The 10,997-nt window shown below is 43.0% G+C and overlaps 1 protein-coding gene across 2 annotated transcripts in view; it reads left to right on the forward strand.

Annotated features, from left to right (window-relative positions):
- Positions 1-10,997, forward strand: part of Lrch3 (leucine-rich repeats and calponin homology (CH) domain containing 3) — a 121,672-nt gene that overhangs the window by 102,032 nt on the left and 8,643 nt on the right. For both annotated transcript variants that reach the window (XM_013019419.1, XM_013019420.1), the window contains 4 exons: positions 1,301-1,405; positions 3,948-4,054; positions 5,211-5,348; positions 6,632-6,709. In XM_013019419.1, the coding sequence (XP_012874873.1) occupies positions 1,301-1,405; positions 3,948-4,054; positions 5,211-5,348; positions 6,632-6,709 (428 nt within the window). The remainder of the gene's footprint in view (positions 1-1,300; positions 1,406-3,947; positions 4,055-5,210; positions 5,349-6,631; positions 6,710-10,997) is intronic.

Raw genomic sequence — 10,997 nt, forward strand, 5'->3', positions numbered from 1 at the left:
AGAGCATGAGCCTTGAGCTGAATTGTTCAGGGACAGCTCCCAGGCCTAGAGCTCAAGCCCCACGACTCACAAAAAAAAAAAAAAGAGAGAGAGAGAGAGATCTTTCATGCGATTGTTTCTAACATATTTATAAGATTATGTCTTTGTTACCTTGTATGTCCCTCCCCCATGGTACAACCCCTGTTTTCACTATATATGATGTTGGTATATGTGGAGGGGAAGGGAAAAAACAAATTGTGAAAACAGGGATACAGGAGGACCCCTTGCAACAATGAGATGTACAAGTCGTTATGTCGAAAAATGAACTTTACAACTTTGGTGGGGGAGGACGGGGTGGTGGGGGAGAGGATACGAAGGGGAGGGAAGGAAAAACAAAGCAGGAGGCTACAATACTTGATAAGAAATGTGCTCATTATCTTACCCACATAATTGTAACCCCTCTGTACAGTATTTTCACAATAAAAATATATTAAAAATAAGAAATAGGGCTGGGAAGGTGGCTCAGTGATAGAGCGCTTGCCTTGTATGCATGAGGCCCTGGGTTCAATTCCTCAGCACCACATAAGCAGAAAAAAAAAGCCGGAAGTGGCGCTGTGGCTCAAGGGGTGGAGTGCTAGCCTTGAGCTGAAGAGCTGAGGGACAGTGCCCAGGCCCAGGTTCAGGCCCCATGACCGGACCCAAAAAAAATAAAAATAAAAATAAAAAATAAATTTAAAAAAGATAGAAATTAGACATAAAATTACAAACTAAACATTTACTATTTTTTTAATTCAATTAGTTGTACAACTATTTAGCATTTGATGAGAACATTTGAGCTTGAAATAGCAGGTCTGTAGGCTTGCAGGAGACTGTTCAATACATTAATATTTACTCTACATTAATTGTTATACTGAAAGTATTAAATTTTAAAAACAGCTGGGTGCTGGTGGCTCACACTTGTAATTGTAGCTATTCAGAATGCTGTGATCTAAGGATTGCAGTTCAAAGCCAGACCAAGCAAGAAAGGCCATAAGACTCTTAACTCCAATTAACCACCAGAAATCTGAAGTGGTGCTGTGGTTCAAAGTGGTAGAACACTAGCCTTGAGCAAAAGAGTTCGATAGTGTCCAGGCCTTGGGTTCAAGATTCATGACTGACCCAAAAAATAATTTTACAAACACATATATGCCTCTCTGACTTGATCACTTTTCTGTACCATAATGTTTTGTAAAACAACATGATTGTCTGTCATTACCATGTTTATATGCCTATGTGGTATTGAATGTGCCATGACTCACATTGCTTCTCTGTGTTCATTTAGTTCATTCCCCTGCATATCCCCTTCCTGCTGCTACCCAGAGAAACCAGCCCCAGCGTCCTGAAAGCTTCCTTTTCCGAGGAGCTGCTAGGGCTGAAACAAATAAAGGTAGGTGGGAATGACTTCAAACGATAAGTCAGGACTGGGAGGGGTGGGGGTAGGCTTTTACAACCAAGCTTATACTTTAGCAAAAGCTTTAAACTCAGCTGGATGCCAGTGGCTCACCTGTAATCCTAGCTACTCAGGAGACTGAGATCTGAGGATCCCAGTTCAAAGCCACCCTGTACAGGAAAGTCTGTGAGACTTTTTTTTTTCTTTTTTTGGTCCAGAGGCTTGAACTGACGTCCTGAGCACTGTCCCTGGGCCTCTTTGTGCTCAAGGCTAGCACTCTACCATTTGAGCCACAGCACTACTTCTGGCTTTTTTTTGAGTACTTCATTAGAGATAAGAGTTACACAGGACTGGGAAGGTGGCTCAGTGGTAGAGTGCTTGCCTTGCATGCATGAGGCCCTGGGTTCGATTCCTCAGCACCACATAAGCAGAAAATGCCAGAAGTGGTGCTGTGGCTCAAGTGGTAGAGCACTAGCCTTAAGCTGAAGAACTGAGGGACAGTACCCAGGCCCAGAGTTCAGGCCCCATGACTGACAAAACAAAAAGAGTCACACAGACTTTCTTGCTGGCTTCAACCTTCAGTCTTCAAATCTCAGCTTCCTGAGTAGCTAGGATTATAGGTGTGAGCCACCAGTACCTGGCTCCTGAGACTCTTAGCTCCAGTTAATCACAGAAGAGTCTGGAAGTGGTGCTGTGGCTCAAGTGGTTCAAATCCCTAGCTTTGTATGAAAGGAGCTTAGGGATAGCACCCAGGCCCAGAGTTCAAGCCCAGTACTAGCAAAAAAAAAAAAAAAAAAGCCTTAAATGCTTAAAATATCTTATCTATGTGTGATCTCACTGGCATTTAGTGAGGAGCATCTTACTTGAATTTATTTTGGTTAGTAAGTTTGCTAAGAGCTTCTGAGGATGGAATATTGGAACAAAATTGGGTATAGTGATACATGTGTGCACTTGGAAGGCTAAAGCACTTGTATGGCTATGGTTCAAGGCTAGCCTGGGTTACACAGTGAGACTTTGTCTCAAAACATGTTTCAGGACCAGGAAGGTGGCTCAGTGGTAGAGTTCTTGCTTTGCATGCATGAGGCCCTAGGTTCGATTCCTCAGTACCACATAAGCAGAAAAAGCCAGAACTGGCACTGTGGCTCAAGTAGTAGAGTGCTAGCCTTGAGCTGAATAGCTCAGAGATAGTTCCCAGGCCCAGAGTTTAGGTCCCAGGACTGACCCCGCCCCCCCCAAAAAAAAATCTGAAATATGCACAGATATATACCAGAACATACATACAAAAGCATTCATAGGGGCTGGGAAGGTGGCTCAGTGGTAGAGCGCTTGCCTTGCATGCATGAGGCCCTGGGTTCGATTCCCCAGCACCACATAAGCAAAAAGAAAAAAAGCTGGAAGTGGCACTGTGGCTCAAATGGTAGAGTGCTAGCCTTGAGCTAAAGAGCTGAGGGACAGCGCCCAGGCCCAGAGTTCAGGCCCCACGACCAGACCTAAGAAAAAAAGCATTCATAGCAGCAGCATTCATACTAATTGCAAACTAAGTATCCATCAGCAGAATGGGTAGATGAATTATTATTTCTATACAATGGAATACCATGGTAAGTAAAGAGAATGAACATACTACCACAGTTAGGTCTCACAATATAGATCAAAAGAAGCCAGACACAAAGAATTCAACATGGACAAACTAGTCCCTAGTGTTGGATTCTCGTAGCTTGTGGGTATGGGTTGGGAACATGATCAGAAATTTGGGTATAGCTAAGGTTTGATTTCTAGACATTTGTGTTTTTATGAGTACTGTGCTTATTCCTCTGTGCAATTTTCTGCATGGAATATTCTACATGGAATTTTTCAATAAAAACATTTAAATAGGGGCTGGGAAGGTGGCTCAGTGGTAGAGCGCTTGCCTTGCATGCTCGAGGCCCTGGGTTCGATTCCTCAGCACCACATAAGCAAAAAGAAAAAAAGCCGGAAGTGGCGCTGTGGCTCAAGTGGTAGAGCGCTCGCCTTGAGCTGAAGAGCTGAGGGACAGCGCCCAGGCCCAGAGTTCAGGCCCCACAACTGGACCCAAAAAAAAAAACACATTTAAATAGATATATCAAAGAAGCAATTGAGCTAAGTGAGTAATGAAAATTTCCTAGTCTTTTTTTGTTGTTGTTGTTGTTGTTTGGTCATGGGGCCTGAACTCTGGGCCTGGGCGCTGTCCCTCAGCTCTTCAGCTCAAGGCTAGCACTCTACCACTTGAGCCACAGCGCCACTTCCGGCTTTTTTTTTCTGCTTATGTGGTGCTGAGGAATCGAACCCAGGGCCTCATGCATGCAAGGCAAGCGCCCTACCACTGAGCCACCTTCCCAGCCCTGAAAATGTCCCAGTCTTTAATACTCTTCTGCCATTGTCGTGTGTATTTAAACTTTACCATTAAAAAGACAAAATGATTCCAGAAAGTAGGAAGTAATATGCTTTCAAGGAGACTGTCAACAGACACATTGGTAACTGCACTGGCAATCACCTTTCTGTCTTTTGTTTGGTTATTTTCTAGGTCAGGCCACACCCCTTCTCCCATCTTGTGCACCTACCACCGATTCTACAAACTCTTTAACTAGACAGAGAGAAGAAGAGCTGAAATTAATAGATCAGCTGCGGAAAGTATGTACATTGCCTTTAAGTTACATGTTTTCAGTCTACTGCTGTAGTCCATAGCCTGTAATCACTAGTTCATTTAACATAGTTTTTCTAAAACCAGTAAGTGTCTATTTGTTATGGTTTGGTGGTGGTGGTGGTAGCGGTCATAGAACTTGAACTCTGGGTCTGAGTGCTGTCCCTGCATTCTTCAGCTCAAATCAAGTGCTCTGCCACTTGAGCCCCAGCACCACTTCAGGTTTTCTGGTGGTTTATTGGAGATAAGAGTTCCACAGACTTTCCTGTATAGGCTGGCTTTGAACCCTGATCCTCAGATATCAGCCTCCTGAGTAGCTAGGATTACAGGTATGAGCCATTGGCGCCCGGCCCATTTATTATGTTTGTGAGGCAAGTAAAAGAAATTTTGTCACTAAGAAAATTTTTGACTTTTTCCACAATAATAAATTGGGCTATTCTAAAAGCTCATATCCTAGCCCTGCTCATTTAAAAATCTTTTTCTTTCCTTTCTGCTTTATATTATAAAGAAATCTTGGGCCATGAACTTGTGGCTTATACCTACGCTCCTAACTACTCAGGAGGCTGAGATCTGAGGACCGCAGCTTGAAGCCAGCCTGGGCAAGAAAGTCTGTGAGATTCTTTCCTCCAGTTAATCACCAAAAAGTTGGAAGTGGAGCTGTAACTTGGCTTAAGTGGTAGAGTGCTGCCAGTCTTGAGCCGCAGCACCAGAAGAGGGAGGGAAGTAGGAGAGAAAAAGGGAAGGAAGGTAGGAGGGAGGGAGGGAGGGAAGAAAGGAAGGAAGGTAGTTAGTTTAAGGCCAGACAGGGCTACATAGTGAAACTCTGTTTCAAAGGAAGATTGAGATAATTTATGTGCATATATATATGTGTATGGACATACCATATATATATGATGAGAAATTGGGTATTTTACTTGGGGATTGAAAGAATTTAATATTTTTAATAAGAAAAATGTATGTGAATTTCTATTATATTTTGTACCAGTGTGGCCTGGCTGCATATATACACACACATACATACATACATATAGGTTGGATCCCCTTAAGTATGGTATGTGTTATTTCTTTTCTCTAGGTTTTGTTTAAGCATCTTCCATTGTATCTCCCTCATGTCCTGTGTGTTAATCACATTTTCCTGTTCTGCAGCACATTGAATACCGGTTAAAAGTGTCTCTGCCTTGTGATCTTGGAGCAGCTCTAACTGATGGTGTTGTTCTTTGCCATTTGGCTAACCATGTACGGCCTCGGTCTGTCACAAGCATTCACGTTCCCTCACCAGCTGTGGTAAGTTCACAGTGCCAACAAGCATTGGTTGTTCACTAGATATGTATTTATCACAGTGGCAGTCACTGTCCTGGCTGTTAGGGACACAAACACAGAAGAGCCAGTCTCTGCCTTCTTGGTCTCAACTCCTCTAGAGAAAAGAGCAACACATAAAGATGATTACAGATGGTTGCCAGTGGCTCATGCCTGTACTCCTCACTACCCAGGAGGCTAAGATGGAAAATTATTGTTCAGAGCCAGCCAGGGCCAAAAAGTCTGTGAGATTCTTATCACCAATTAACCAGCAGTGGAACTGTGGTGATAAAACACTGGCCATAATTTTTTTAAAAGCCAATAAAAAGGCAAGGCATGGATGTTATACCTAGTTCCAGCCCCAAGAAAATAATCAAAATAAATAATAGACTAAAAGAAAATAAACCAAGTGTAATTGTGATTATATTTGAATAGTGAGCTTATCTTCTGAACTTTTCTTCAACTTGTATATTTTCTTTAACTTGAATAAAACATGAAACTATACCTCCAAAATTTCTCTGTTTAGCACTGCCTTACTAAACCAAACTAAAACGCAGGCAAAGTAAAAAGTAGGCAGCACATTTCCATAAATCAGATCTCATGGAACAGGCCCTCACTTGTTTACACATGTGTTGCTGTATTCACAGTCCTGGCAGAAATGGGCAGTTACAGCAGTTCTTAAGGCTTTCAGGAATGACATTTATTATCCAGTCTCTTAAGAAAACATTCGTTGATCCCTAGTTAAAAGAGTTGTGACTGGGGCTGGGAAGGTGGCTCAGTGGTAGAGCGCTTGCCTTGCATGCATGAGGCCCTGGGTTTGATTCCTCAGCACCACATAAGCAAAAAGAAAAAGCCGGAGGTGGCGCTGTGGCTCAAGTGGTAGAACACTAGCCTTGAGCTGAAGAACTGAGGGACAGTGCCCAGGCCCAGAGTTCAGCCCCACAACTGGGCCCCCCCCCAAAAAAAAAAAAGAGTTGTGACTACATGAAGCAACTGGAAAGAATTTTTTTTTTTTGGTCAGTTTTAGGGCCTGAACTCTGGACCTGGGCGCTGTCCCTCAGCTCTTCAGTTCAAGGCTAGTGCTCTACCACTTGAGCCACAGCGCCACTTCCGGCTTTTTCTGCTTATGTGGTGCTGAGGAATGGAACCCAGGGCCTCATGTGTTCAAGGCAAGCGCTGTACCACTGAGCCACCTTCCCAAGCCCTGGAAACAATTTTTTTAAGTTTGTAAAAATTTTAAACTTCTTCCTTCCTTTCTTTGCTTGTTGCAGCCTAAATTAACAATGGCAAAATGCAGGCGAAATGTTGAGAATTTCCTAGAAGCTTGCAGAAAAATTGGTGTACCTCAGGTAATGATTTTACTTGGGGGGGGGGTGCGTGTGTGTGTGTGTGTGTGTGTGTGTGTGTTGTTTATACAGATTTTGGTATTATTGCCCTAAACTCAACTAGCCCTGAACTAAGTTGATTATTATTCATATGATGTTGTGTTACAATTTGGTTGGTATCTTTTTTTTTTTTAAACTGTTGTGGGGCCTGAACTCTGGGCCTGGACACTGTCCCTCAGCTCTTCAGCTCAAGGCTAGCGCTCTACCACTTGAGCCACAGGCCACTTCCAGCTTTTTTCTTTTTGCTTATGTGGTACTGAGGAATCGAACCCAGGGCCTATGCATGCAAGGCAAGTGCTCTACCACTGAGCCACCTTCCCAGCCCTTGGTCGGTATCTTTTGATCAGTATAGTAGTCTTACTTCCATGTACCTTGCAAAGAAATCATAAATATATATATATAATTATATTGCAATAAGTAATTAATGAAAAATGTTTACCTACCTAAACATCCCCACTACCTGCTTGACTTAAGTACACTTGTAGACATAGCACAATCTATTCTTTCCAAACATGAGCACCTTAGATTAAGAATGCTTTAGTTGATTGCGGGGGAGGGGGGTGGCTGGGAAGGGATGTGAAGGGTAAACAAAGGAGGAGGCTGCAATGCTTGGTAAGAAATGTACGCGTTATCCTGCCCATGCAATTGTAACCCCTCTGTACAGTATGTTCACAAATAAAACAAAATTAAATTTAAAAAAAAAAGAATGCTTTAATTAGGGCTGGGGATATGGCTCAGTGGTAGAGTGCTTGCCTAGCATGCGTGAAACCCTGGGTTCAATTCTTCAGTACCACATAAACAGAAAAGGCCAGAAGTGGTGCTGTGGCTCAAGTGGTAGAGCACTAGTCTTGAGCAAAAGAAGCTCAGGGATAGTGCCCAAGCCCTATGTTCAAGCTCCAGGACTGGCCAAAAAAAAGAGAAGAATGTTTTAGTTAGAGCTGAATGCTGGTGGCTCATGCCTATAATTCTAGCTATTCAGAGAGGGAAGACTGGGAGCATCAGGGTTTGAAACCAGTAGAGGCAGAAAAGTCTGAGATTCCTATCTTTAATTACCCAGCAAAAAATGCAAACTGTAGCCAGACTTCTTTATTTTTATCTAGGGGTGGCCTCAGACCAAGATCCTCCTGGCTGTTCTTTCCCCATTGCTGAAAATACAGGCTTGCACCCACCACACTCAGCCTGTTAAAATGGAGGTTTCCACTTACTTTTTTTGAGGCTAGCCTTGAACTACAATCATCCCAACCTCTGTGTGTGTGTGTGTGTGTGTGTATCACCTAAGTTGGGTTCCAGCGGTTCACAACTATAATCTTAGCTACTCAGGAGGCTGATATCTGAGTATCACAGTTCGAAGCTAGCCCAGGCAGGGAAGTCCTTGAGACTCTGATAGCCAATAAACTACTCAGAAAAAGCCTGAAATGGTACTGTGGCTCAAGTGGTAGAGCCCTAGCCTTGAGCAAAAAGAAGCTCAGGGACAGCACCAAGATCCAGAGTTCAAGCACCAGGACTGGCAAAAAGTAAAATTAAAAATTTTAAAGTAGAAGTGGCACTGTGACTCAAGCGGCAGAGCGCTGGCCTTGAGCTGAAGAGCTGAGGGACAGCACCCCAGCCCAGAGTTCAATCCCCACGACTGACAAAAAATAAAATAAAATAAAGTATGCCGGGCACTGGTGGCTCACGCCTTTAATCCTAGCTACTCAGGAGGCTGAGATCTGAGGTTCATGATTCAAAGCCAGCTGGGGCAGGAAACTCTGTGAGACTCTTATTTCCAATAAACCACTAGAAAGCCAGAAGTGGCGCTGTGGCTTAAGCCTGTGGCTTAAGCGGTAGAGTGCTCATCTTGAGCTGAAAGAGTGCAGGGATATCACCCAGGCCCAGAGTTCAAGCCCCACGACCAACCAAAAAAAATTTTTTAAGTATATATCTATGTATATATGTGTATGTGTGTATACATATATCACCTTTTTGATTAGGTGTCAAAAATTCAGTATGTGCTGGCACCTGTGACTTACACCTGTAGTTCTAACTACTCAGGTGACAGAGATCTGAGTATTTAGGTTCAATGCCAGTCACTGCAGAAAAGTCCATGAGACTCTTACTTTCAGTTAACCAGTAACAAGCCAGACATGGAGGTGCAGCTCCAGTGGTAGAACACCATACTTGAGCAAAAAAGCCAAATAAGGGCTCAAGGCCTTGAGTTCAAGTCCCAGTACCAGCACAAAACAAACAAAAAGCCCTCCATATTGGACCAGGGTATGGTGTTGCATGCTTATAATCCTAGATACTTTGGAAGAGGAGATTAGAGAAAATCACCAGCCTCAGCAGAAAGTTAGTAAGATCCCCCTTCTTTCATCCTAGCTATGCAGGGCTCCAGTTAGCACCTACCTAAAAAAATAACTAAAAGCAAATACGTAGGCCTTCTCAACTTGTATGGACATCTTATCTACTTCCTGACTTTATAGAATCATCTCATATTTAAAGTCCATAACCTGAAATTTTGTAGGATATGCCTGCCATCAGGCAATATTATATCTTAAAATATGATTTAAGTTAGCATTTCCCAAGCAGTGGCTAATAGCACTTATTATCAGCCAGCTCCTTGCTTCTCCCCACCAGAACTATGCTATTTGAAAGGCAGGTACAGAGATACGAAAATGCAATTGTAATACTTAGGTCATTTTTCAGAGTGGTTAGACTGGGATTCTTGACACATTCTGCTTTCCTCCCCTCATGAGGAGGAAGTGGTCATTCTACACAGACCAAATCTCTCCTCCTTCTGTCTTCTACCGAAGTCCCCACCACCACCACCACCACTACCTCTTTTCAGTGGCTTCCTGTTGTGTACCACTTCTGTTAAAAATTAATCATTTGTCTAAACAGAGTGAAGGAAAAGGAATAAATCTACAAACCTGAACGTTCAAGCTAGCATTTCCAGGTCTCTTTGTCATGGAAGAAAGAACCTTATACCTCCCCTATTCTCCCCAGCTTCGGGCTCCCTGGCCTCTTCCAAAGCACCCCACTTGCTCTTTACCTTAAACAAGCAGGGAGGTAGTCATGATTACTTTTGAAAATATAAGCCAGGAACCTTAATAGTACAAATATTTATAAGATTCTATGCCCAGATAATACGTATGAAGGCATCAGTTTCCCTTCAGTACAACTTTTTAAAGTTTTATGAAAGTTACAGTGTGAAGGAAACACTAAGAGAACTTGCTATCTGGGCTGAGAAGGTGTCTCAGTGGTAGAGCACTTGCCTTGCATGCATGAGGCCCTGGGTTTGATTCTTCAGCACCACATAAACAAAAAAAAGTCAGAAGTGGTGTTGTGGCTCAAGTGGTAAAGGGCTAGCCTTGAGCTGAAGAGCTGAGGGACAGACAGTGCGCAGTCCCAGAGTTCAAGCCACAGGACTGACAAAAAAAAGAGAGAACTTGCTATCTAAAAACACCTCTGATGATGGTGAGTAATGCATTGGTATTCACTTGTATTATTATGTTTTTATTAAAGTGTTATATTATAAAAACTTTGGTGGACAAGAAAAACTTGTAATTGTGCCTAGTAGTCTACATCCTACCGTTATTATATATTATGTTAAAAGGTATTTCCGTGTTGTTAAGTACAATAATATTTCTATTCATTTCTTTCTTTCTTTTGTGTTGGCCATGGGCTTGAAATCAGGGCTTGGCACTATCCCTGAGCTTTTTTTTTATCATGGCTAGTGCTCTTCCACTTTGAGCCCACAGCTCTGCTTCCAGTTGGTTAGTTGGAGATAAGTGTCTCACAGGGACTTTTCTGTCCAGGCTGGCTTCCAACTGTGAGGCTAAGAATTCAGCCTCCTTAGTAGCTAGGATTACAGACATGAGCCCCCAGCACCCAGCTCTAGTCATTTTTTTCTTAATGTGTGAAATGGTGGGCTTGAGTGCTCTCTGAACCCCCTCTCAGTTCACGTTCATGCTGGATGTAGTTGTGGACCAGCGTTGGTTAAGATAGACTTGATTCTATTTCAGAGGAGCATCAAATTTTCAGTATAAGCAGTGCTTTGGTGGCTCATGCCTGTGATCCTAGCTACTCAGGAGGCTGAGAGCTAAGGATCACAGTTCAAAGCCAGCCTGGGCAGGAAAATCTGTGAGACTCTTATCTTCAATTAACCAACACAAAACTAGAAGTAGTGCTATGGCTCAAAATGGTAGAGCACTAGCCTTGAGCTGAAGAGCTGAGGGACAGAACCCAGGCCCAGAGTTCAAGCCCCATGACCAAA

Source organism: Dipodomys ordii, unplaced genomic scaffold (assembly GCF_000151885.1).
Source record: "Dipodomys ordii isolate 6190 unplaced genomic scaffold, Dord_2.0 Scaffold45, whole genome shotgun sequence".
In the NCBI taxonomy this organism is placed as follows: Eukaryota; Metazoa; Chordata; class Mammalia; order Rodentia; family Heteromyidae; genus Dipodomys; species Dipodomys ordii.